The sequence below is a fragment of the Lutra lutra genome, chromosome 17 (assembly GCF_902655055.1).
Source record: "Lutra lutra chromosome 17, mLutLut1.2, whole genome shotgun sequence".
NCBI classification, from domain to species: domain Eukaryota; kingdom Metazoa; phylum Chordata; class Mammalia; order Carnivora; family Mustelidae; genus Lutra; species Lutra lutra.
In genome coordinates, this window is record NC_062294.1 from 18,879,168 (window position 1) to 18,906,690 (window position 27,523).

Consider the following 27,523-nt stretch of genomic DNA (forward strand, 5'->3'; position numbering starts at 1 on the left):
GAGGAGACTCTAATCTCACTTCCGTTCTATCCTTCTCCCTCAGTGAAGTCAGAGTTCTAACAGGCCTCCCTGGGTCACTGTCTCATTTGAACACTCTTCTGTTCAGAGTCCACCCTGCCACACAGCCCCCAAGGGTTTTGTAGGGACCAACCAGAGGCTTGCTTCCAGCTTCAGGTCTTGTCCACCATCCTCCTCCCCTTGAATTCTGTGTTTGAGCCTCTTCATGGTGCCTTGCTTTCGCTTGTCTCTGGGCCTTTGCACATCTCGTTCCCTCTCCCTGGAACACACTTCCTTCAACCCTTATCATCTCTTTGCTTTGCTCACTGCTCTTCACATTTCAAATCTCAGCCGAAATTCTGATCCCAAGACTAAATTAAATCCGTGCTGGAAATTCCCATAGCACCATGAACAACACTCAGCACATGCTCTGTTAGACTTACTGGCTTCCGGTGCTTGCTCTCCACGCCTGTGCTGGGGGGGGCCTGTGTTGGCCTTGCTCACCATGGACTCTTAAGTTCCTTTTTTTTTTTTTTTTTTTATTCATTTGAAGGCAGAGAGACAGGCAGAGAGAAAGGAGGAAGCAGGCTCCCCACTGAGCAGAGAGCCAGACGTGGGGCTCGATCCCAAGACCCTGAGATCATGACCCGAGCCGAAGGCAGAGGCCCAACCCTCTGAGCCACCCAGGTGCCCCTTAAGTTCCTTTTTTAAAAATTCTTTTTAACTTAGCTTTTCTTCTTAGATATTTAAAACATATTTAAATATTTTATTTTTTAAAGTAATCTCTACACCCAACATGGGGCTCGAACTCATGACTCCAGGATCAAGAGTCACATGCTCTGCTGACTAAACCAGCCAGGACCCCCAGCTTGTATGTTGTATGTGCACCAAGTTGAGAATATCAGATAGTTCTACAAGGCCTAGAACCCTCATTAAATTCCTTTTCCCCATAGGCAACACTTTGAAACTTTTAACTGATTGTTTTTGTACTTATCTTTATATTTTTAATTAGCATGCATATACTGCTACCTCTCGATTTTTCAGTTTTTTTTTTTTTAAGATTTTATTTATTTATTTGACAGAGAGAAATCACAAGTAGGCAGAGAGGCAGGCAGAGAGAGAGGAGGAAGCAGGCTCCCTGCTGAGCAGAAAGCCCGATGCAGGGCTTGAACCCAGGACCTGGGATCATGACCTGAGCCGAAGGCAGCGGCTTAACCCACTGAGCCACCCAGGCGCCCCTGATTTTTCAGTTTTAAGCATCTACTGATCTCTCATGATAGATGATGAGTATTTCAATCTCTCACATACCCTCTCCTTCCCCCTATCACACCTGCACACATCCTGTCCCTCTTTCCTTTCCTTCTGCTACAGTTACTTATTTCTGGTTAGATCAGCATTCATTGTTTAAATTATTATATTTATGCAAATATTATTGAGCCTTGAGATTTACCATACTTGTTTTCTATGCATCATTTATTTCCCTTGCAGTTAATAAATATATATGAATATTTCCCTCATTCTCTATGCATTTATCTGTAACTTATCTCAAAATCTTCCCAAAACTATGTATCTCTTTCTGTACATTCAACACATTAATTTCATCTTGAAGAGGTTTCTTAGAGCCTCTGGCTGCTCCAGTCTGGGCTGGTTGATTTCCAGCCCTACTGCACTGGAGTCTCTGCCCGCCTCTCCCTGGGCTCTTCACCACCTCTCTCTAAACAGCATCCACCCTTTCCTGCATTCCACGTCCTTTGTTTCCTTGGTTTAAATCCTAATTCTGGCGATGTCCTCCAGCAGCCTCCTGAGAAAAGCAAAAAGGGAGTCTTGCATATCTGAAAGAGACATCAACTTTCGTACCTGATTGATCCTCCAGACAGAACCAGATTTCAAGGTGGGGATCATTTTTCCTCAGGATCATTTTTCCCGTGGAAGGGTTTGCTTCATTTCCTTGTAGCTCCCAAAGTTGCTGTAGAAAAGTCTGATGCCTTTCTGATTCACAGTCCTTTATAGTGAAACCTGCTGTGTTCCTCTCTGTAACCTTGAGAATCTTCTCCTTGACAGTCCCATGGGCCTGGGTGCAAGTCCATGTTCATTCACTGTCCTGGGCAATGTCCAAAACTTATATGCTTTGGTTCTGGAAAATGTTATTGAATTATTATGGTTTCTTCCCTCCATTTCCTTGGTTTTAGCTTTATGGAAGCCTTACTATTCTATTACTCTCTTGGACTATTTCTCTAATTTTCTCTTCTCTCATTTCCCATTTCTTTGTCTTTCAGCTCTACTTCCCATACGATTTCCTTTCAATTCTTCCATTAAACTTTTTTTTTTTTTTTGCTTTCATATTATTTAGCATCCAAGGTGATACACATAGACACATACAGATACATAGTTTTCAGTATGGTACTCCTGCCCTTCACTGTGCCTAGTGATCAACTCCTACATGGGCTTGGTGCTGCCCGTTCCAGAGCCCTCTGTCCTGTGATATAACCTAGGTTGTAACTCAGCTTTTCCCTGTGCCAGTTTAGGGTTTAGCTTTCTTAGATCTGCTAAGTCAGTTATTACTTGCCCATTTGCTATTCTGTTTCCAACACTTTGTTGCCCTTGTCTCCCATTCCCATTCTTTGTCCCAGTGGTTTTTTTTTTGTGTGTGTGTTTGTTTGTTTTGTTTTGTTTTAAGATTTTATTTATTTATTTGACTGAGACACAGTGAGCGAGGGAACACAAGCAGGGGGAGTGGAAGAGGGAGAAGCAGGCTTCCAGCCAAGCAGGGAGCCTGATGTGGGCTCAATCCCAGGACGCTGGGATCATGACCTGAGCCCAAGGCAGACGCTTAAAGATCTAGCCACCCAGGCGCCCTGACCCAGTGGTTTCATGCTAAAAATAAATAAATCAATCCCCCATCGCTGTCATTTTACTGGGTTTTGGGGAGACAACAGAGGCCAAAGCCTACATCCAACCCATCATCTTTATCTGGCAGTCTATTTCCAGATCCTAGTATATTTCTTAGCACACAGTAAGTGCCCAATACAGATTTCTTGGTTGATAGAGTATTAGAGATATTGGCTTTCCCTTCTTTGGTAACCTAAAGGTGAAAGCCCTTTAAATGGAGATCTTTTTAGTTATGATGTTTACTGCATCTCAGCTTGGAGCTCACCAGCCTATCTACATTATATTTTAGGCAACATTAGTGAAAAGTTGGTACTTGGTGAGTTGGTACTCACCACGGAATTGTGTTGCTGGAGACAAGCTACTACCACTCCTGAGCTTTAGTCTGCCCTTCTGAAAAATGGGAACAATAATACCTTCTTCAAGCATCTTGCTTAGTGCCTAGAGTGCGTAAGAGTTCAGTACCAAAGCGACAATTCTTAGAAAGTCAGTGTTTTACTTAAGCTTAAAATTAGCCTTCACACTTGAATTGCAAATTGGTCCCTAATTAATGCCCGTCAGAGCAAAAATCTGTGTTCAACCTGACTTGACGATTAGACAGAGATTGCAAAATCTTTTCAACAGAGGCAACTAACGTTGCTTACGGAGGGTCTACAATGTGCTAGCGCCCCTCCACGGTCAGGCGGGTGGATCCAGAACTTAAATCGGGAGTTGCAAATATTTATCGTGTCTGTTCTGCAGACCTTGTTCTGAGCGACCCCTCATTCATTCTTTCACTCCCGCCGCACTCGGTCTGGCTTCAGTACTGGTTTGTTGCAAGGCTCCCAGGGAGAGGATACAGACCCTTAGCTCCCTCTAGCCCGACCCACCCGGGACCCAGCACCGTTCGCAGCAGGGGGTCGTACAGCACGTCTTGGTCTTCACAGGGAAGTCTCCCAGCCTACTGCAGAGGACCCCACTCTCTCCAGAAGAGAAACTAAGGCAGCGCCCTGAGAAAGCAACTCTGTGTAGTCTAGGTTCACTCTGATGCTTCCTCGGCCCTCATTCCTCTCCGCCCTCACGACCGCCTCACTCGCACGCGGGAATGGCAGAACTTGGAGCGGGTCCCTGCGGCCCCAGCGCACAGGCAGGTGAGGGCGGGGTCTGAGGAGACGGCGCCCCGCCCCGCCCCGCCCCGCCCTCCGGAGCTCCGCCCCCCGAGGCCCCCGAGGCGCTGGCCATCGCCCCCGTCTCGCCGCAGCCGCGGAGCGCCGCCGAGTGGCAGGCGGGTGGGCACTCGCTCCGCCTCCTCCCGGCCCGCCGCGCCGGCTCCCGCCTCCTTCCCTCTCCGCCTGCTCCCGCCTCCCTCCCTTTCCGCTGCCGAGGCGGCGGGAGCCGAGCCCGAGCGGACCGAGCCGCGGCTGCAGCCGGGCGGCGGGCGCAGAGGAGGCGGCGGCGGCGGGGCGGGCCGCGGGCGGTCAAGCAGGCGGCGGCGGCGATGCGGCGGCCCCGCTGAGCCCGCCAGCTCCGGGCGCCGGGGGCCGGCCGGCAGCATGCGGAGCGGCGAGGAGCTGGACGGCTTCGAGGGCGAGGCCTCGAGCACCTCCATGATCTCGGGCGCCAGCAGCCCGTACCAGCCCACCACCGAGCCGGTGAGCCAGCGCCGCGGGCTGGCCGGCCTGCGCTGCGACCCCGATTACCTGCGCGGCGCGCTCGGCTGCCTCAAGGTCGCCCAAGTGGTAGGTGCCGGGCGGGGCCCCAGGTGCGGGCGGGCGGCCTAGCTGGGCGCCTTCCCTCCCCGCTCCCGCTTCGGGGGCGCAGGCCCGGCCGGCCGCCGCCGCGCACCAGCGTCCCGGGGCCAGACTCCAGCCCTTCGCGCCCCCTCTTCCTCTCTGGGTCCTGGGCCACCCTCCCACTTTCCCTGGGGACCGTGCCCTCTCCAGCCCCTCACTTCACCTGTGCGCCTCCTACTCGAACACCTGCCCCCCACCCCCCCCGGGCCTACCTGTTCACTCCCGCCTTCGCCGTCGCGAGCCTTCTTCATTTTTGGCTTCGTGGTCAGCGAAGCCCAGCGCGGAGGTCATGCTGTCCCCTGAGTGACTACTGGTCACAGCAGTTTGTGGCAGGTTTTCGGGGCCCACACAACCTCCACCTCCCCTAAAGGCCCTTCTCTGTGTCTGCTTCCACCACTGGGGACTGTGGCTTGATTTCCTGCGCCGCACCTAGCCCAGTGCGGGGCATAGGGTAGACACTCAACAGATGTGTTGAATGGAGGCATGTAGCCTAGATGCAGTGGGGGGTGCCCAGATCTGCCCCTCAGAGTCTCCAGTTTATAATGCGGAGGTTTGATTCCCCCCTGATTAACCTAGAAGACCCAACCAGCATCCTTGAAGCCTCTGTCCCGGCTGGGTGGCTGGCATTGCCCAATTGGTACCCAGAGTTAAATCACTCGAGGAGGGCAGCCAGTGTTGGAGGCAAGAGCAACAGAACTTTCCGTCAGACTTGTCGCTCATTTCTCAGAGTTCTTATTTTCCGCTTCCAGGGTATTTAGGGCAGGGGCCTGCCAGCCCTGCCCCTCTTTTATGGTTTTGTAACAGGCCTCTCTGGGTAGTTGCTTAGCTCTCTTGCGGACAAGGCATGCTCCAGTTCAGGAAAAAAGTGTGTCCCCACCTTCCCTGTCCACAGGTAGGCCTTCCTCTGAGGCCCCACAACAAAACTTTATAGCCTTCTCAGCTAGAGAAGCCATTTGCTTGGAGCTGCAATGTATGTACATTTTGTTTCTTCCAAGCACTGGGCTTATGCTTACTTGAGTACATAGATAAACATCCCTTAGGAATAATACAAAATGTGGATACCCTTCAAGTAAAGGTCTCAGTATTTGTAAATTGCAGAATCTGAGACTATTTTCTCTCTCTCCTGCTTGTTCTGCTGATGGCCAGGGGATATTTTTGAAGGGCTCTAAAGAAAGACGAATGGAATAGGTTATCCCTCTCTAGAATTTTTAAACTGACCTTATCCGGTAAGCTGGAATGTTCTCAGGGATATGTTGGTTCCGTAGTTAGGCACTGCTGTTAGCAAGGAGAATGGAGGAGGTTGGGGGAGGGAGGAGGGTGGTGCCTTTTAAAAGAGGCAGCTAGCCAATGTTTGAGTACAGCCCTATGATCAGAAATGAGTAAAGAAAAGAGCAGGGCGTGAACTTGGACCCAGGTGGAAAATAGGACCTTCTTACGTACCTTCCTTTGTTTATTCCGTGGACTTTTGAAAGTAAAGAGAAATTGCCACTCAAAGGATCTATGTAAAAGAATGAAAATAAGTAGTTTGTATAAAGCTCTAATTGCCTTCTCAGCGCTGGAACTTTGTCACTGAAGGCCAGAAATGGAAACCGGTGGTGTTTGTCATTGCCTTTTGGTAAGGTGCAGTTTTGTTGTAGAAATTTGCTTTTCATCTGGAAAAACGTGGGGGCCCAGTCCCTAAAATCTCACGTAATTCTGCCATTTGTCTCATGTTTGAATTTAACGCAAGATGATGTGTGGGTGAGTGAAAGAAAGGGACCTGTTGGAAGGCTATGGCAGCTTGAAACAGTCTCCCATTATGTGGCTTCTCGGTCTTGATCTCAAGTCAGGGGTTTTAGTGGGGACAGGGACCCTCAGAAAGCTCGGAGAAATTGGCCTCTAGGTTTAAGAAGTCCTTATGAAGATATTTTAAAGATGTTACAAAGTTCAGAATCCCATCAGGAAATATGGATAAGTTTTAATTCTTACATTAGAGCTTATATTGTAGTTAATGTATTGTTTTGAGAAAAATCTGACTTTTTCATGGACTTTTTTTTTGTGGTTTGTGGCCTTCTTGTAACCTGTAGCTATCCTTGGCACTCCCAAGTGTGCTCCACAGAACAGCCACGTTGCCAGCATCACAGAGCTTGTTGGAAATGCAGGATCAGAGCCTTACCCGGGACCTTCTGAATCATAATCTGCAGTTTAACAGGATTCCCCCGGTGATTCACATGCACTTTCAAGTTTCAGACTTTTTTTTTTTTTTTTAAAGATTTAAAAAAAATTTATTTGAAAGAGTGGGAAGAGAGACAGAATGAGCAGGGGGAGAGGGAGAAGCAGAAGCAGGCTCCCTGCTGAGCAGGAACCAGGTGTGGGCCTGAATCCCAGGACCCCAGGAATCTGACCTGAGCGAAGACAGACAGACTGAGCCGCCCAGATACCCCTTTATATCATTTTAATATTAAAGCTTCACAGTGGTGTTAGCAATCAGTTCCTTTTTTTTTTTTTTTTTTAAAGATTTAATTTATTTACTTGACAGAGATCACAGGCAGAGAGGCAGGCCTGGGGGGGGGGGCGGGAAGCAGGCTCCCCTCTGAGTAAAGAGCCTGATGTGGGGCTTGATCCCAGGACCCCGAGATCATGACCTGAGCCGAAAGCCGAGGGTCTACCAGAACTATTAATACTCAACCTCAGGGCTGAGCTTTTTTGTTTGTTTTTTTTTTTTTTAAAGATTTTATTTATTTGACACAAAGAGAGAGATCACAAGTAGGCAGGGAGGCAGGCAGAGAGAGAGGGGAAAGCAGGCTCCCCGCTGAGCGGAGAGCCTGATTTGGGCTCTGATCCCAGGACTCTGAGATCATGACCCGAGCAGAAGGCAGAGGCTTTAACCCACTGAGCCACCCAGGCTCCCCAGGGCTGAGGTTTTATTGTAAAACAAGCCTGTGCCTCTTAAAAGTATTAAGAGAATGAGATGATGTAGAAATTAGCACCTAGCATTTTAGGTGCTTAGTTAGTGTGTAAGAAAAGATAGATATCACTGTTACTAATTAATATTTCCTGTCTTTAAAGAAACTTGGTGAAGTTGCCATCCCCATATTACAATTCTATGTTTGAATTAAAGATAGTTTACTTCCTAGTGATTTCTTTCTTTCTTTCTTTTTTTTTTTTTTAAGATATATTTCTTTATTTTAGAGAGAGACAGAGAGAGCGAATGGAGGGGGGGGGGTCAGAGGAAGAGGGAGAGAGAGAAGCAGACTTCCCCAGTGAGCTTGGAGCCTGAAGCAATCTCAGGACCTTGAGATCCTGACCTGAGCCGAAATCAAGAGTCAGTTGTGTAACCAACTGAGCCACCCAGGTGCCCCAGCTTCCTAATGATTTAAAAGCTAAATTGATGGGGTGCCTGGGTGGGTCAGTTAGTTAAGCATCTGCCTTTGGCTCAGGTCATGATCCCAGTATCGTGGGATTGAGTCCTGCATTGGGCTCCCTGCTGGATGGGAAGTCTCCTCCTTTCTCTGCCCCTCAACCTCAGGTTCTCTCTCACTCACTCTCAAAATAATAAATAAAATCTTAAAAAAAAAAAGTTAAATTGATATTTTAAATGGATTTTTTAAAAAGAGTTTATTTATTTATTTGACAGAGATGACAAGTAGGCAGAGAGGCAGGCAGAGAGAGAGAGGAAGGGAAGCAGGCTCCCTGCTGAGCAGAGAGCCCGATGTGGGGCTAGATCCAGGACCCTGGGATTATGACCTGAGCCGAAGACAGAGGCTTTAACCCCCTGAAGCCACCCAGGCGCCCCTAAAACAAATATGGAAGTCTTCACGAATTTGTGTGTCATCCTTGCGCAGGGACCATGCTAATCTTTCTCGTATCGTTCCGATTTTAGATATGTGCTGCCGAAGCGAGCACTGGATGTTTTTGATAGTAAAACTAATCTGAAATATGAAAATTGATCAGTGTAGTTTTGTAGATTAAATCTTTTTAAAGCTTTATTTACTTATTTCAGGAGAGAGAGAGAGAAACATGCAAGCCTGAGAGCAAGCAGGCTCCCCACTGGCTAGGAGTCCGGTGTGGGGCTCCATCCCAGGACCCCAGAATCCTGACCTGAGTTGAAGGCAGATGCTTAACTGACTGAGCCACCCAGTCACCCTATTGATTTTTTTTTTTTTAAGAGGTTATTTATTTATTGACAGAGAGAAACCACAAGTAGGCAGAGAGGCAAGGCAGAGAGAGAGGAGGAAGCAGGCTCCCTGCTGAGCAGAAAGCCCGATGTGGGGCTTGAACCCAGGACCTGGGATCATGACCTGAGCCGAAGGAAGGGGCTTAACCCACTGAGCCACCCAGGCGCCCCGATTTTTTTTTTTTTTTTTTTTAAAGATCTGTATTTATTATTGACAGACAGAGATCACAAGTGGGCAGAGAGGCAGGCAGAGAGAGAGGGGGAAGCAGGCTCCCCGCTGAGCAGAGATTTTCCCGATGCAGGGGCTTTGATCCCAGGACCCTGAGTTCATGATTCTGAGGCTTAACCCACTGAGCCACCCAGGTGCCCCGTAAATTTAAAAAAAAATGAAACTTATAGCTATCTCTTAGTTGGGGAGAATGTCTTATTATATAAAACAATAATGTTCCTTTTTGTTTGGAAAAACTTGCTTAAACTGTTGATTTAAATACTTCCGTCTGGGGCGCCTGGGTAGCTCAGTGGGTTAAAGCCTGGCTTTGGCTCAGGTCATGATCCCAGGGTCCTGGATAGAGCCCCACATCAGGCTCTCTGCTCAGCGGGGAGCCTGCTTCCCCCTCTCTCTCTGCCTGCCTCTCTGCCCACTTGTCATCTCTGTCAAATAAATAAATAAAATCTTAAAAATAAATAAATAAATAAATAAATAAATACTACCGTCTTGTGAATATGGATTCTGTGACTGCTTATTGGTTTTTAGCTCCCAGGTGTCATTTAATGAAATAGTTAATGTAGGCTTTTTGCTTTTTCTCATCAGCTTGGTTGAAATCAGAGTTTTGCTCTCGGGTCGGTGGGCCTGGTTGGGGAAGGCGTACTGTCATTTATGCCATGATTTAGGACAGGCTCAGAAGAGGACAGGCCCTGGATTGGTCAAGACTTTCCGAATAATAATAATAACAGCAGGCATTAACTTAGAGCTTACTCTACTGTTGTTTACCCCCTGTGAGGGATGGAGGAAACTGAGGCACACAGGTTGTGTCTCATTCACGGTCCCCTGGCTGGTGGGTGGTTGTGCTGGGGTTTGAACCCTGGGGCAGTCTGGTTTCTGAGTGTACTCTTTACTGCCTCCTGAACCCATCAGTTTGAGTTACCCAGAGCAGACAACCTTGAGTTCAAGGACAATTTTCTTGGTTTGGGGCCAGCCTGGTGATGGCTTGGGGAGACTTTTGCATGCTTAGAGACTTGCAGGGCTTTGGGATTTCTCAGTGGCCGTGGTGCAGGTGTGCTGTTCCCGGGTGGGGTCCTTCCCCCTACCCAGCAGATCATGCACTTCCCTCAGGAGGGGATGGGCTTCTCAAAAGTGCCCAAAGAGTCAGCATTTCAGTTCAGCTTCTTTTCCGTAGAGATTTTAATTTATTTGAAAAAGATAAATAAGAGGGGCGCCTGGGTGGCTCAGTGGGTTAAGCCTCTGCCTTCGGCTCAGGTCATGATTCTCGGGGTCCTGGGATCAAGCCCCGCATCGGGCTCTCTGCTCAGTGAGGAGGTCTGTTTCCCCCTCTCTCTCTGCCTGCCTCTCCGCCTACTAGTGATCTCTCTGTCAAATAAATAAAATCTTTTTTTTTAAGATTTTATTTATTTATTTGACAGAGGTGACAAGTAGACGGAGAGGGCAGGCGGGTGGGGGGTGCTCCCCGCTGAGCAGAGAGCCCGACGTGGGGCTCGATCCCAGGACCCTGAGACCATGACCCGAGCCAAGGCAGAGGCTTAACCCGGCTTAACCCACTGAGCCACCAGGTGCCCCTAGTATTTCAGTTCTAAAAAGATTTCTGAGGAAGCTCTTTCGCCTCAGATCCTTTTCTTAAGCCTCTCCCATGCCTGATCGACTTTCTGACATTGCATTGCCATTATTTCAGAACCTTTTATAAGCAAAGTTGGGTGATACGAGGTGTTTAAAATCAGATTTTAGTCCTACTGATCTTGAAAGCTCTTAACCCCATCCTTGGCTTGGCTTCCTCCATAGTATAATGTGGTCAGTAGTGACAGAGCATTTTAGGAATTTTAAGAACTCCGAAGTCCGTGTCCAATAGGCGCTTTCTTAGGTAATTCAAAGGCAAATGTGAGTATTTACATTTTAGGGTGGAGTAATAACATACCTATATTTGATGGAAACCTTGTCTGCTTTTTATCTCAAGCCAGTTGGGCACAGCCCCTCTCGTGCTGGCTGGGGGGCGGTGGTAGGGGGGTGGCCCTGTCACAGGGCCTTAGGGTGAATGAAGTATGGATTTTGCTGCATTATATTCTCAGATCTACCTTAGTGGCTCCTTGTAAAACAATCTCACTTTCATTTAGGAACTTACTGTTATCTTTGGAAGTTGTCTTCCTGGCCAGAGACTTAAAACCAAATTAATTCTACCAGAAAAGCTAAGTTCAAACCACTCTTCCTGGGCGCCTGGGTGGCTCAGTTGGTTAAGCAACTGCCTTCAGCTCAGGCCATGATCCTGGAGTCTCGGGATAGAGTCTGGCATCAGGCTCCCAGCTCCACGGGGAGTCTGCTTCTCCCTCTGACCTTCTCCTCGATCATGCTCTCTCTCACTGTCTCTCTCTTCTCTCAAATAAATAAATAAAATGTTTAAAAAAAAACAAAAAAACCACTCTTCCCTTTAATGGTGTTCAAAAGAGTAAATTATCATCCCAGGACCTCAGGAAAGTGTTAAGTACAACATACACTTTATAAAGCCAGACAAAGACAGTTCAAGAAAAGAATATTACAAACCAGTCGTTCTCATGAGCACAGACTCAAAAATCCTCCACAAAATACTAGGAAATCAAATCCAGGGATAGTATATAAAAAGACTAGTATACCACCACCAATTGGGACTTATCCCAGGAATAAAAGACTGGTTCAGTTTTCCAAAATCAATAGATGTAATCCACCATATGAACAGCTTAAATAACAAAAAACACATGATTATGTCAATGGATGATGAAAAAACACTTAACAGAATTCAACATTCATTCATTCCGGATAAATGCAGCCAGCAAACTAGGAAGAGAAGGGAACTTCCTTAACCCAAAAATGGTCATCTACCAAAAATCTACAGCTGACATACTTAGTGGTGAAAATGAAAGCTTTCCCGGGGCGCCTGGGTGGCTCGGTGGGTTAAAGCCTCTGCCTTCAGCTCAGGTCATGATCTCAGGGTCCTGGGATGGGGCCCCGCATCGGGCTCTCTGCTCAGTGGGGAGCATGCTTCCACCTCTCTTTCTGCCTGCCTCTCTGCCTACTTGTGATCTCTGTCAAATAAGTAAATAAAATCTTAAAAAAAAAAAAAAAAGGAAAGAACAACTCTCTCTCTTTGCAGATATCTGTGTAGACCTCCATGGGAATCTCTAGATAAAGCTCTCATAAGGTCAGCTCACAAAAATCAGTATTTCTGTATCCTCACAATAAAAGCAGTACATTGTCCAGAAACGGGGAAAAAACAAACCAAAAAACCTGACAGTTACAACAGCTCTTAGGTATAAATCAGATGAAATATGTACAGGAAGCACACTGAAAATTCCAGAACACTGAAGAAAGAAATTAAAGACAGCCTAAGTAAGTGGACAGATTTACTATGTTCATGGTTTAGAAGACTCATTATGGTTTGTTTTTGTTTTTTAAAGATTTTATTTACTTGACACAGAGAGAGTGAGCACAAGTAGGGGGAGCAGCAGGCAGAGGGAGAGGGAGAAGCAGGCTTCTGGCTGAGAGGGGATCCTGATACTGGGCTCCATCCCAGGACCCTGGGATCATGACCTAAGCCGAAGGCAGCTGCTTAACCTCTAATGACCGAGCCCCACCCAGTGCCTATAGAAGACTCAGTGTAGGTGTTTAATACTCTACACAAATTAATTTATAGGTTTAACACAATCCCCAAATTCCTGCAAGATTTTTTTAGGTGGAGACAAACTGATTCTAAAGATTTGTTTTTGTTTTTTTTAAAAGAATTTTATTTTTTTAAAGTATCTCTGCACCAGTGTGGGATTCAAACCCACCGCCTCAGCATCAAGAGTAGCATACTCTACGACTGAGCCAGCAGGTCCCCCTGATACTAAAATTTAGATGGAAAGTCAAATTAGCCAGGCAAACAGATGGTGAAGATTGGTGGGAGAGTATTTAGGGGACAGGGAACAACGTAACATCAAGTCACCTTTGGTTAGGGATGCGTGTGTGTGTGTGTGTGTTTGTGTGTATGCATGTGCGGGTGTGCGTGTTGGAGAATAGAAAGATGGGGACGGGTTCCGAGAGTATGAGATGTTTGGCCAGTTTCTTGTTCATTTCACGTAAGCAGGTCTCTTGACTTAAAATTGGGGTTGATGATAGTACTACCTGCGCTGATGATGAACATAGCAGACAAAATCCTGAGCAAAGTGCCTCCAGTATAACTTGTTACACACCTGTTGGCACTATAGAATATCTCTAAAATGATACGAGCTGGGAAACTGGTGGCTGAAGGCCAGAGTAGAAGGGAGACTGAGTTTTACTGTATGACTTTTTATACTTGTTGAATTGGATGCCACATGCAAATATCTTCTATTCAAAAATTATTAAAATGTTAGCTGTTATTAGTTCTACATTAACATACATTAGCCTGAAAGCTGATGTACTGACCAAAACCTTTATTTATTTATTTATTTATTTGACAGAGAGAAAGAGACATCACAAGTAGGCAGAGAGGCAGGCAGAGAGAGAGGAAACAGGCTCCCTGCTGAGCAGAGAGCCTGATTTGGGACTCGATCCCAGGACCCTGAGATGATGACCTGAGCCAAAGGCAGAGGCTTAACCCACTGAGCCACCCAGGCGTCCCCAAACCTTTATTTTTAAAGATTTGATTTATTGGGGCACTTGGGTGGCTCAGTGGGTTAAGGCCTCTGCCATCAGCTTAGGTCATGATCTCAGGGTCCTGGGATCGAGCCCCGCATCAGGCTCTCTGCTCGGCAAGGCGTCTGCTTCCTTCTCTCTCCTCTCTCTCTGCCTGCCTCCCTGCCTACTTGTGATCTCTGTCTGTTAAATAAATAAATAAAATCTTTAAAATATATATATTTATTTTTTTGAGAGGGAGAGACAGAGAGAGAGAAAAAATGAGGGAGCAAGAGCACAAGAGCAGGGGGAGGGAGAAGCAGACTCCCCACGGAGCGTGGAGCCCTTTGTGGGACTTGATACCATGACTCAATCCCAGGACTCTGACAGGGATCATGACCTGAGCTGAAGGCAGACGTGTAACTGACTGAGCCACCCAGGCATCCCCTGACCATAACTTACTTTTAACTTGACCTTTAACTTTCTTTTACCTACTTTGTAATTTGGAGGCCCTCAGGGAGAATGATCTAGATAATACAGAACTGTTAAAGAAACTAAAAGCTTGAACATTTTTTCAGTAGCTTTTCTTGTTAAAAAAAAAAGGAAGGATTCTGCATGATAGCAGGCACTTGATCTATTTAATTTATTTGCTAAAGGCAAAATTTCTTTGATTTGAGAGGAATTACCCTCATTCTATTAGTTGAAATGTCATATGGGTTTGTAACATGATATAGCATGGTGACTACTGTTAATAATCCTATATTACATATTTGAAAATTGTAAGGGAGTCTATATTAATAGTTGTCATCACAAGAAAAAAATTTTATAGCTATGGATGACAGCACATATTAACTAGAATTATTGTGGTGATCATTTCCCAGTATAAACAAATACTGAATCATTGTTATACACCTGAAACTGATAAATTATTAAACGTCAGTTATATCACCATTTAAAAAAACTGTAACGGGAACCTGGGTGGCTCAGTAGGTTAAAGCCTCAGACTTTGGCTCAGGTTGTGATCTCGGGGTCCTGGGATCAAGCCCCACATCGGGGGCTCTGCTCAGCAGGGAGCCTGCTTCCCCTCTTTCTCTGCCTGCCTCTCTTCCTACTTGTGATCTCTATCTCTGTCAAATAATTAAAAAAAAAAAAAACTGTAACAGATAGGAAATGAGGAAAAAAGAAATCTTAGTATGACAGAGCAAATGAAAAGATGTTTGGAGTTTTTCTCTCCCAAAGGCTTAATGGGATCATGATTTCCAATTTTTGTTCTATTTAAGAAGAATGTTCAGTAAATGTCCTGCACTCTTCTTGTGATTTGTTACGACTTTTTGTTCCATTTAAGGAATGCTTTTATTAGATCAAAGAACAATGTCATTATATTCTGAGCATTAAAGAATTGTGGTGCTGAGTCAGCATTTCTGTACAATATGCCTGAAGGTCCCAGTTTATTCCAGGTCTCCAGCGTGCCTGACCTCAAGTACTTACCAGTGGGAACGGTGAGCTCTGTAAGACCTTCTGGCTTCTCCAGGGTCACAGGGCAAATCACTTCTTCTTGACAGCCTTGGAGGAGGACCTTTTTTCCTAATTGGAAAGCAGGAAGAGCCTTTCCCAGGTCATGCATGGCCCTACAGAGGATGCTGAGAGGAGGTAGACCGGGAGTGTATGTGCACTGCCCAGTCCATGATGCCTCTCCCTCCGGTAAAACGGATGTCTGCTTGGGTGCTCAAGAGAGGCGTATTTCCAGCCTCGAGGGAGTTCCTAAGACACCTGAGCTACAGCACGTACAGGGCCCGCCCCATAAAGGGCTGAGGTCTATGTGGCAGCTGAGGCTGATGGTTTTGGACGGTGGACCGGCTAGCTCCACGAGCTCTTGGAATAACCCGGCAGTGCCAGCATTCGGGCCTGACCCCCACAGCTGCTGTCAGTGCCTCTGTCTCCTCATTGCTCAAAGTAGCCTCAGATCCTTTTGTAGGATGATGTCCGACTTCTGTGGACAGGTCCAGTGTTTGTTAGAGAATAGAGCTGTACTCCAAGGCCCATGACCGTGAGCACAGATTCTGATTTTCCCAGATGGCCCAGTGTGCTGTGCTGTGTCATCAGATGATGCATAAGTACATCTGAAGTTAAAAAAAAAAATGATACTACTTTAAATCATGAAGTATTCCAAGCATTGAAATTACAGTGATTCATACAGCAAGTACCCATGTACTCACAGTGTGTCCCGATATTGTTATTTGGAAAATGAGATTATCCCCGGGGGGGCCCAGGCTCTGTTTGTGCATGAGAAGTAAGAAGCAGGGTGAGAAGAGCTGGGGTTTGGATTCATTAGCGAAGTGGGACTCCAGAGAGCCCAGGAGGAAGGAGGATAGACCCGGAGAGGTAGAGAATGAGAGAACAAGGCACCCCCTGGATGAGGGGATGGCCTCAGCATGGTGTGTGGTGGCGGAAGGCCAATTTAAACTTTCAAAGGCCCCGTTCAGAGTGGTCCAGGACTGGGAGCCGGCCTGCAGCTGGCTGAAGAAGGGACAGATGAGTGGAAGGGGACGGAATTTAGAAAGCAACACCTCCTTTGGGAAATCTTGCTTTATTTTTAAGCAGTTTAACTTCTTGATGGGGAGGATTCTTGGTGTGGAAGATTCTCACTTGAAGTGAGGTCCGATGTTCATGGTGGTCTTGTCTCCAGACATTAAATGGTGGGGTCCATCCCTGGTTTTCAGAGTGGGGTCCCCTGGGAGCCCTAGAGTTTATTCATGTAGAAATAGGAGATTGAGAGACTGGGGTGCAAGGTGCATTATATTTGCACAAGTCTAATGTAGCTACATTAACTAGTAATCAGGCCAACTTCTTTTTTGGCTGGAATTTTAACGGTACTGATGATTTTATGTTGATCAGAAGCTTTGATTGACGTTTTGAGTAACATACTCCTGCCTTAGAGTCTTTGCATTTGAGATTTATTCTTGTGTCCTCCACTCCCTGCCCCCTTCCCCCAAAATGTCACTTGGCTCTGTTCTTCAGCGCCGTTGTTCTTCAGTTCTGCTCCAAAGAGACCATCCCTGACCCCCCTGTGTAAAGTAGGACACCCCCATCCCCACTCTTGATCCCCTCTTCCTGCTTCATTTTTCTTCATAGTTTTTACCACCAGACTAGAACCTCAGCTCGATGAGAGCAGACATGTCGTGTGTTAAGTTTCCTGCTATGTCCCTGGGGTCTAAAACGGTGCCTGGCCATAGTAAGGCCCTGAGCAGCCAGTTGAATATGCATCTCTGTTTAATAAAAGAGAGAAAAATAAAGGAGGATTACTTAAGGGAGCTTATAAGGTCAGACTGTTGGAAAACATAGGATCTGGAGGGAAAAATAACCTATATTTGTGTACTTAGAAATAACCTTCTGGACTCAGTTCTGAGTGGAAAATACTGGGGAGAAATGTATGGAAACAAAATGCCACTGTAATTCTTTTTTTCTTTTTTTAAACTGTGAGTTTTAGAAGGGTATCTACTGCTACTAGGAAACAGAAGCTTTTGCTTAGAAGGCAGATTTTTGTAAAAGGAGGGGAAACCATAAGAGGCCTCGCCAAGCTTCTTGCTTGGGAGAGTGTAAGATGAAAACCAGGGATTCTCCGATTATTGTCGAAGTTGTCTGCTTTCTGATTAACATGTTAAGAGAGAGGATTGCTCAGGATCTGCCAAGCTGGCATCTTTGAGAGCCCTCAGAATAGACGTTTAACATATATAAGAAAAAGTTGCAACGGGGGGATTGAGGCTGAGGGTCCTAGTGGTTGTCTTTATAAAGACTTTTGGAAATAAAAGAACAGCAGTTCATGGGGCCTGGGAAGGGAGGCGTCGATTTTCTGGAGGCTGGAGGGGGCTGGAAGGAAATACTGGAACCCAGAATTTTGTCTCTGAGCACTTCAAATGATTGGGAATTATATGGGTTAATAAACACTTAAAATGTTCAGAGTTCAATCAGATGTGGATAGTTTGGGATGGCTTCTTTTTTACCACTACAGTTTGATGGCTGGCGCAGTGGAAGCCTTCATTTTTGTGGTTTCCCGTTTATCCCAGCGCAGCTCTGAAAAACAGTTTAAGGCTAAAAGATTTTTGTGCCAATAAAACAAAACAAAATAAAACAACAACAACCACCCAAGCCCCAGGAGCAAGGGCTGTCCTAGCGGTAGTTGCTGCTTTAGCTCGCATGGTTGGTCTCAACCGTTTTTGGTCCAAACCCCGTACGTGTGTGTCCTTTAAGAGTTGGCTGAATGACTTGAGAGTTAGATCAAGATCAGAGGCTAAATGGTAAAGGTTCTAACGTATTCTTCCCTTTAAAAAAAAAAATCTGAACGTGTTTGAAACCCTCAGCTGGGTCAGCTGCTGTTACACATAAACAGGACAAAAATCCTTGCCTCCGATGGGTGCTTGGTTGGCTTGGGAGTGAGAGTGTGGTGTGGGGTGGAAAAGCACAGAAACCCTTGTTAGCACCAGAGCCAAGGGTGCTCCCTTAGGGGTCGGGGATGGCTTGGCAAGGAAGCCCTTGTGGGAAAGGGGCCGTCACATGTTGAGTGGTGAACAGTCAGTGGCTGGCATAAGGTGTGGTATGTCCTGTGGAGGAGAAATATACCGGTGCTGGGAGTTGGGGGACAGGTAAGGAAGAGGGGTAAACCCAGGCAGAGTTGTGGAAGAAGGGAGGAGGGCCCAGGTTGAAAAGGGTCTGATTTGTGAGGCCGGTGAATTTGGATTTTCTGGAAGACATGGGGAGCAGTTGGAGCTGAGGCTGCCTGGAATGTGGGTAGTACGAACTGAGATGTGTGTAAGTACTAAATACACGCTAGATGATGAAGCTGTGACGGGAAGAGAAAGAATGTAAAATATCTCAGTTTTTTATATTAATCACATGTCGAAATAATACTTTGGATATAATTGGGTAAATATACTCGGAAAATTCTGTTTCTTTTTACTTCTTAAAAGTCTGGCTACTAAAAAATATAAAATCACTTACGTGGTTCTCCTGTTTCTCTTGGCTGTCGCTGGGTTAAAGGGGGTGAGGAGGGATGGTTTTGAGGTGGATGCGATGAGAACAGCCCACGTGACAGGAGACGTTGAGTAATTCAGGTGAGAGCTGGAGACCCAGCTGGTCTTCTGGCAGTGGTAGTGGAAAGGATGTGACAAATGCGATTTATTTATTTATTTTTTTTTAAAAAAGATTTTATTTATTTATTTGACAGAGAGAAATCACAAGTAGGCAGAGAGGCAGGCAGAGAGAGGAGGAAGCAGGCTCCCTGCTGAGCAGAAAGCCCGATGTGGGGCTCGAACCCAGGACCTGGGATCATGACCTGAGCCGAAGGCAGCGGCTTAACCCACTGAGCCACCCAGGCGCCCCACAAATGCGATTTATAGGTGGCAGTTAGGTTTTATTGTAGTCCTTGTTTTTATTTTACATTATATTCAATTCACTCTCAGTCAGAAAACTACTGAAGCTGACATTTATTGTGCCTTTACTATGTGCCAGACTGCGGAGTGTTACACTCGTGTTTTCTCATGTAATGCCTGCAGCCGTCCTCTGAGGCAGATGCTTTCTAGAGGAGAAAACAGGCTCCTTGGTATCACTAACTCGCTCGTGGTCCCCATGGCTATGAGGTGGGGAGCCCGGCGGCCAGCCTGCAGAGACCCCTCCTGGGACCCCCTTACAGGGGTTTCTACAACCACAAGGCAGGTTTTGAGCCTTGTTCCAACGACCTGTGTCTTTCCCGTCCCACGGGGACTTAGTCCATTTCAGTTTCCCCTCTTTATTGAGCCCTCCTCCTGGTAGGTCTGCCAGCCTCGAGAGCCCTTCCGGCTCCCGAAAGTTCCACAGCGAAGGGGTCCCATCTGTCAGAGTCTGGAGAGGTGCTGGTTTCATTGTAAAGGGGAGCCTCTCAGCCCTTCTCTTCTGGCTCCTCGGATTGCCAGTGAAATTTAAGAATTTCTAGATCAGAGCCAGTGAAAGTCTTGAGGAAGCCGGAGGCTGCCGGCAGGTGGAAGAGGGGTAGAGAGGTGGAAATTGAGGCTTGATTGTCCTGTTCCCTTGAGCCAGCGCCTCAAAGTATGTGGGTTTGAACGAACTGTTGACCTCTGGAACCTGTTTTTTCCCTTGGGAGAACAGCTGCTGCACTATATTGCCACCCATTTGGACTTTAGCTTGTTTATGGGCCTTACAAGATGATTTTTAGAGGATAAAGTCAGAATTCTCGTACAAATACGAAAAATTTTATTAATTAATGATGGGACTAGTAAGATTAAACCCGTAAGATTACAGTGTGTTGGAAGGAAAAGTCCAGACATTTGCATGGAAAGAGTATGTGTGCATCCCCCCCCCCCCCACACAGATACACACACACACATACACACACACAGATACACACTCACCATGAAATGAATTTCGAATACATGCCACTTTGGCTTTTCGGAGGGTCACTTGTCTCTCCACCAGAAGATTAATTTGCCTGTCTACAGACAAGAATCATTTGCACTGCTTATCAGTTTTGTACGACTTAACAGAGTTGCAAAATATCTCAAAGGTCATAAAAGGCACAGATCCCACAGAATCAGGTAACTTGGAAAGTTATGTTCTAACAAGGCCCCTTCTTGTAGTAAAGATACTCAATAACCCTTTTTGGTCCATTTCAAAATCTTTGAGAGTTTATTCTGAGATGTGGACTGTCTGGAAGGGGCCCCTGTGGGCTGCGTTTGCATGCATGTTAGGCCCTCCCGGTTTCATTTGTCCCTTTCATTTGTCCTCTGCTGCTCCTGCTGTGCTGTTGGGTGGCTGGAAGAGCCCCGTCATGGCTTTCTGTACCCCAGTCTGGATTTCTCTGTTGTTTTTCTTGCTTCTCCCCGGTCACTTTTCCTTCAGAGAAAGAGGTCTTGACCACCTACACTTAGGGCCATGCCCTTTAGTCCTCAGCCTGGTCTTCAGGGGCCTGAGTCAGGCCAGAAGGGCAGGGAGTACAGGTAAGAGAACCACCAGCCACGGAGGGGTTGGTGTGAGGTGGACCGGAAAGGGCCTCTTGTGGAACCTGGCCGAGGGAAGTGCTTGCTGAGTGCTGCTGTTACCCTTCCCACCCATGGGTCCTGGCTCCTCCGGCTGGGTCTGTTTCATTTCAGGGTCTGTTGACCTAGATCAGCCGCCTCATCCTGATTGGAAGCTCTGCGTTCTCCCCCAGTAACACAGGGACCCTGCAAGGGCGCTGCAGCCCTTTGCCCAGCCACAAGGTACCCCAGCAAAGAGTGGGCTGGGGTGAGGCAGGGTCATCCTCTTCCCTCTTTGCTCTCCCCCAGCCTTCTTCCTCTGGTCCTGCCAGGCCTGTCCCGGGTTTTCTTGGTTCCAGTTTGTGTCCTGGGATGGAACACCAGCTTACACTCCATGTGGCCCTCCCTCTCTGGACTCCCTCCCTCCCTCCCTTCCTTCCTCTCCTTTCTTTCTCTCTCTCTCTCTTTTTTTAAGATTTTATTTATTTATTTGACAGACAAAGATCACAAGTAGGCAGAGAGGCAGGCAGAGAGAGGGGGATGGGAAGCAGGCTCACCATGGAGCAGAGAGGAGAGCCCGATGCAGGGCTGGATCCCAGGACCCTGGGATCATGACCTGAGCCGAAAGCAGAGGCTTTAACCAACTGAGCCACCCAGGCGCCCCTCCTTTCTTTCTCTTTCCCTTCCTCCCTCCCCTCCCCCCCTCTCTATTCCTTCCTTTCTTTCTCCTTCCACCTTTCCTCCCTCCCTCCCTTTCCTCCCTCCCTGCCTCCCTCCCTTCCTTCCCTCCCTCCTTCCTTTCCTCTCTCCTCCTCTCCCTCCATCTCTCTCTTTCTCTCTCCTTCCTTTCTTCCTTCCTCCCCTTTCTTTCTCTTTTCCTTCCTTCCTCCCCTTTCTTTCTCTCTTCCCTCCCTCTCTTTATTTTTTTAATTTTTATTTTTTATTTTTTATTATTTATTTTTTTTTTAAAGATTTTATTTATTTATTTGACAGAGAGAGATCACAAGTAGAGAGGCAGGCAGAGAGAGAGGGGGAAGCAGGCTCCCTGCTGAGCAGAGAGAACTCGATGCGGGGCTCGATCCCAGGACCCTGAGACCATGACCTGAGCTGAAGGCAGAGGCTTTAACCCACTGAGCCACCCAGATGCCCCTATTTTTATTTTTAAAGAAGATTTTATTTATTTATTTGACAGAGATCACAAGTAGGCAGAGAGGCAGGCTCCCCGCTGAGCAGAGAGCCCTACTCAGGGCTTGATCCTAGGACCCCTGGATCATGACCGGTGCCAAAGACAGAGGCTTTAACCCACTGAGCCACCCAGGGCCCCTCTTTCTTTTAAAACAATGTACTTATTTGAGGAAAAGAGTGCGCAGGAGCAGCAGGAGCAGAGGAAGAGGGAGAGTGAATTTCAAACAGACTTGGTGAGCTCAGCGAAGAGCCCAAGGCAAGGTTTAGTCTCATGACCCTGAAATCACAACCTGAACTGAAACCAAGAGTTGGAACTTAACCCATCGTGCACCCAGGTGCCCTTCTGGCTTTTTTTTTTTTTTTTTTTAAGATTTTTATTTATTTATTTGACAGACAGAATACAAGTAGGCAGAGAGGCAGGCAGAGAGAGAGAGGAAGGGAAGCAAGATCCCTGCTGAGCAGAGAGCCTGACGCGGGGCTGGATCCCAGGACCCTGAGATCATGACCTGAGCTGAAGGCAGAGGCTTAACCCACCGAGCCACCCAGGCGCCCCCCCCCCCCCTTCTGGCTTTTTAAAATTTTATTTAAAATTTATTTTTTCAAGTTTTATTTATTTAAGTAATCGCTATACTCAGGGAGAGGGGCTCAAACTCAAAACCCGGAGTGAGCTGGGGTGAGGCAAGCCCCTCTGACTGAGCCAGCTGGGCGCCCCTGGATTTTCTGGCTTCCTGAATAGATTTGGGTATACTTACAGTTAATTGTCCTAAGTCCGTAAACACCTGCAAGGCAGAGACCCAGTTTGCTCCTGTTCAGTTCTCACAGTGGCAAACACTTGGCTGCTTGGTAAGCACTTCCTGTTCATCCAAGTTCAGTTTGATCTATTAGCGAGTCTAGAACTAGCCCCAGATCCAGGAAGAAAAGAAAAACAGCTAATTCACGTTGAGGATATGTCTTCACCTGCTGTACAAAATCCCATGTATTGGGTGGCTTTAACAATAGTAGTTTTGTTGCTCACAGTTTTGGAGGCTGGGCCAAGGTCAGGGTCTCTGCGAGGTAAGTGTCATTCTGAGGTCACTTCTCTTGGCTTGCCATTGACAGTCATCTTGCCGAGTGCTCACATGGTCTCTTCCTACATGCAAGGAGAGAGGCATTTCTCTCCCTCTTTTTTTTTTTCTATTTCTCTTCGTCTTCTTACAAGGGCACTAACCTCATCTCGCCAGCTCTGTCCTTAGGACTTTATCCAACCCTAATTACCTCCCAAAGGCCCCATCGCCAGATACCATCATTAGCATATGAATTGGAGGGGGGGGATAGACTTAAGTCTGTAGCCAGGTGAGATCATGGTATAAATCAATAGTGGAGGTCCAAGATGGCTCAAGAGAGTCAGAAAATTCTTGAGATTCAGAAAATCTCAGAATTTTGGGTGCCTGGGTAGCTTAGTCGATAAGCGTCTGCCTTTAGCTCATGTCATGATCCCAGTGTCCTGGGATCAAGCCCTGCATCGCGTTGGTTCTCAGCTCAGCAGGGACCCTGCTTCTCCCTCTCCCACTCCCTGTGTCTTTCTCTGTCAAATAAATAAAATCTTAAAAAAATTTCAGAATTTTATACTAGGAGGAAACTTGAAGCCATTCATGTATGCCCCTCCTTTGTTTTATGGGTAATAAATCCGACCCCTAAAGAAGCTGTGGCTTGCTTGTGGCTGCCCAGTTTGTTGGTGGCCCTGGACCCCGAGATTCGGGCTGGAATTCTATCCTTAGCTGCTTCTCTACTGTGAAGATAGCTGTGGAACAGCTCTCTGAATTCAGATCATCTTTCTTACCCTTCAATGATTATGGGGAGAGAAGATGAGTAGTAAATATCCTTGGGTGCTTCCTAGGGCATTACTTTAGTAAAGACCAGATAGGACAGATCAGGTCTTTGGCTGCGATGTCCCCCGGAAAGTGCAGTTGTCTGACCAGCCCAGGCAGGGGGCGCCCAGGTGAGCATCCTGGGGCGGCCAGTTGACTCGGGGGCCCTAAAGTTTGGATTATAACAGAACCCAAATGTTGGTAGAAGTAAAGTTGCCTTTTTGTCCCTTCGTTTCTCTGATAATAAATTGAGATCAATATAATTTGCCAGCAGGTTGGTCTGTCTTCTTGTAGAGTACGGTTTTGGAGCTGAAACTGGGAACACAGACCCCATTTGTCCCAGGGGAGTAGATCCGGATGGCTCTCTGCACCGTCCTGACACAGCGTGGTGATGGTGGAGGGGGGCTGAGGCCGTTACTGGGATGGCGGTGCCCAGGCGGATGGCGGTGGGCTGGCTGGGGAGACACTACAGATGCCACGTCTGCACCGGATGCTTTGGGAAAGCTTCAGCTGTTGGGGTGCGACTTTGGGGGCCCTAGGGGCTGCCACTCTGATTAGATGAGTGAGACCCACAAAGAGTGACCAGTTGCCAGATGGAGGGAAGCCTGTGGGTATCCTGTATGGTCAGTGTTTTGTGCAGCCCCTCCTTTTTGTCTGGTTCCACAGAATTCTGTAGGAGCCCTGCAGTTCTTTTTTGTTTTTTGATGGACCGTAAAATCTACCATTGTGTCTCAGACCAGATCAGTATAAATGAAAACAAAGTTAAAAAAATTTTTTTTAATTCTACCTGTTTGCAACAGTAAACTTCTTTCTTTTCCTTTCTTCCTTCCTTTTTTCAATTTATTTATTTGAGAGAGAAAGAGAGTCTGTCCCACCCACACTCTGTGCTGAGCACAGAGCCAGACATGGGGCTTGATCCCACAACCGTAAGATCACCCCCTGAGCAGACACCAGGAGTCAGTCCCTTCACCGACTGCAGTAGAAAACGTCTTACTACTGAACACACAGATGATTAGGAATCCGCCAGCTACGGGATTTAGCGAGTGGTTCAGCAGTGTTAGTGTCCTAGAGGGACACGGAGAGTCTTCATTGTCCTGCTGTGTCCAGAGCTATTTTGTACAGTTGGGCAGGTTGTGTGCTGCACGGCAGATCTGACTGGGAGGGTGAGGGGGTGCCAAGGTCCAGCCTGCACGCTGCTCTTGTCCCGGCACATGGCTGGCGCTGGGCTGTGTCCGCTGGGAGGAAGGGTTGCCTCCTCCACTTCCTCAGCCCGGGTGTGTGTGTGCCGTTTTTAACTCACTGTTCCCTTACCGAGCCAGGCCCACCCAGACTGGGCTCCGTCTCTAACCGGCACAGAGGTACCGATGTGGCAGCTTGTGTCTTCGGTACTTAATTGGGAAACATACTGGCGACGTGGCTTAGCTGCGACATTAAGCTAGATAGGAAAGTGTATTTTTAAATAAGACCAAATAAAGCAAAAAAAACTGTAAACTTGGAATTTAATTTTCCAGATAGAGTATTTTAAACAGATTTATTTTGAATTAACAAGCATGTGCGTGTGCCGGGCCTCCCAGCACCTTATGTGGGCCTCTGTGGTGTGTGCGGATGACGATGTATTTAATACCATGCGACTGAATGAAGACAGGTACAGGAGTAATTCGCTGACTCACTTGGACAAGAGCTCCCATGTCGTTGAGATTAAGAGCTTTCAGTCCCGCTCAGAGCATCTGTCAGACACTTGATGGCGTGTGATGGTCATGGGGGTTGGTGCGGATAACTGGATGGGACTTCCCCTCTAGGGGATCCCGTTGGGGTGTGTGCACTGAGCCGCCTATATGACCAGCTGGGCGGGCTGCTCCTGAGGCTGAGCCCATCCCTGCAGCCTTGGTCAGCTCTCAGTTCTTTGGGGTTTGCTGCAGGACAGGTAAGCCAGGCCTTGGGGGGAGCCCTGGGAGTAGGGCCTCACGAATTGGGAGTTTAACTTGAGCAGAGTATATGGGAGTCAACGTTTCTTTCTCGCTGCCCAGTGGCTCCTGGGCTACAGAGGGCCCATGTCCTCCCTTCGTAGAATGGACTGTGAACTAACCACGTCTGAAAGAGGACTGGGCTCTGCTCAGATTCATGTTGGTCCCATTCTAACCTGAGGCCTCCAAGTGCTTCATCCTCTGTTGCTGGGGGCTGCTTGGGGATAGATAATCTGTCCCTTGGACTTGTATCTGGCAGGAGCTTATGAGCATGGACTAACTTGGCCTGAGAACTTGGGGGCAAAAACTTGGCAGGGGTCAGGGGCCATGACCCCCACTGTGGAGGGCAGCATCTGGCACTGTGTCTGTCTCACAGAGCCAAGGACCCACGAGAATCCCGGGAGCAGGTCTGGTCCAGGACCTGAGAGGAAGTTGAACACCCCGGTGAAGGAAGGTAGTTTTCCTAATAAAAGTGAATGCTCTGGTTGCTTCCAAGAAGAGAAAACTGGCTGAAGAAAACACTGTTTTAAAGTAAGGAGACTGCAAGGAAGAGTCTGTGAAAACCCTTGTTGCCTTGCTCGCTTGCAGAGGGAAACACTATTTGGGGCTATAAGGAATGCCGGAGTGAGAGGCCCTATGGAACAAATGCATTTCGCTGTTAAATGGCAGCATATGAGTGCGGGACAACACTCAACTCTGCAGGGTGACACCTCGGTGTTTTCTGGAAATGATTGCATAACCCCAAGAATAGCTCTTAAAGGTCAGAAGAAGCATGAAAGAATGCTTAGGAAAGTGCAGTCGTGTTGTTTTCTGATAAAGCTATAGCTATACATATTAGAAGTATATTCTGAGAGGTTATTTATTTTATTATATTTATTCTTTAAACTCTAGACCCACCATGGGGCTTGAACTCATGACTGTGAGATCAAGAGTCATATGCTTCAGTGACTGAGCCAGCCAGGCACCCCCAGTCTGATAGGCTGTGGAAAATGTTCATCCCAGGTCTGTCTGCTCTCTTGGCCACCAGCTTGCTGACTGCATTTGAATTACAGGCAGTGTCTGATTGGCCTGATTCCCACTGACTTTATTTGGGTGGTGTTTTCCCAGCCAGGCCAGATTGGAGTGCCTGGCCAGCCTGTGGACTGGCTGCCCTAGGTTCAGGCGTCCACCCCTCTTGTGCCTTCAGGATCCTGAGCGTGACACCCCTGTGCAAGGAGCAGCCTGGGGTCACTTCTCCTATGTGAGGGGAGAGGATGGATTAGTTAGCTCTCTGAGGTATCAGTGAGCACGGACAGATCTTTTCCTATGAGACTACTGTTACTCTCCATCACACGCCCTCCTTCAACTCTCCTTCCTTCATACCTCTTCCAAATTTCCTGGTCTCCCCCTGGGTGCGCTCCTCTGCCTTTTTCCCATGTCAGGATCCATTCTGCCTGCTCACCATCACTCATGGGCCTCCCTCCATCTGAACGCCATTATCATTGGCCTGATTTCTTCCCCCTTCTTTATTTAGAAACACCAGAGAAGGCATTTCTCTTGAGAAGCCTTCTTTTTTTTTTTTTCTTAAATATTTTATTTATTTATTTGACAAAGAAAGAGACAGCCAGAGAGGGAATACAAGCAAGGGGAGTGGAAACGGGAGAAGCAGGCTTTGCGCTGAGCAGAGAGCCTGATGTGGGGCTTGATCCCAGAACCCCGGGATCATGACCTGAGCTGAAGGCAGATACTTAACGACTGAGCCACCCAGTGCCCCTTGAGAAGCCTTCTATATTTCTGTTCTTTATTCTCCAGCCAACCATCTGATAAAGTGTCTTTTGGGATCTGGTACTATGTGAGGCTTACAAAGCTCCTTTATGTCAAGAAGCACGCAGTGTTAAG

The 27,523-nt window shown here is 47.3% G+C and overlaps 1 protein-coding gene and 1 non-coding gene across 2 annotated transcripts in view; one reads left to right on the forward strand and one right to left on the reverse strand.

Moving 5' to 3' along the window:
- Positions 1 to 4,119: 4,119 nt before the first annotated feature.
- The window catches only part of CMTM4 (CKLF like MARVEL transmembrane domain containing 4), a 68,001-nt gene continuing 44,597 nt past the window's right edge, over positions 4,120 to 27,523 (forward strand). The window contains exon 1 of the mRNA XM_047710202.1: positions 4,120 to 4,601. Coding sequence (XP_047566158.1) covers positions 4,416 to 4,601 — 186 coding nt within the window. The 5' untranslated portion in view covers positions 4,120 to 4,415. The remainder of the gene's footprint in view (positions 4,602 to 27,523) is intronic.
- On the reverse strand, positions 8,435 to 8,540 carry LOC125090044 (U6 spliceosomal RNA). Its single transcript, XR_007124154.1, has one exon. It is a non-coding gene; the product is annotated as a U6 spliceosomal RNA (small nuclear RNA).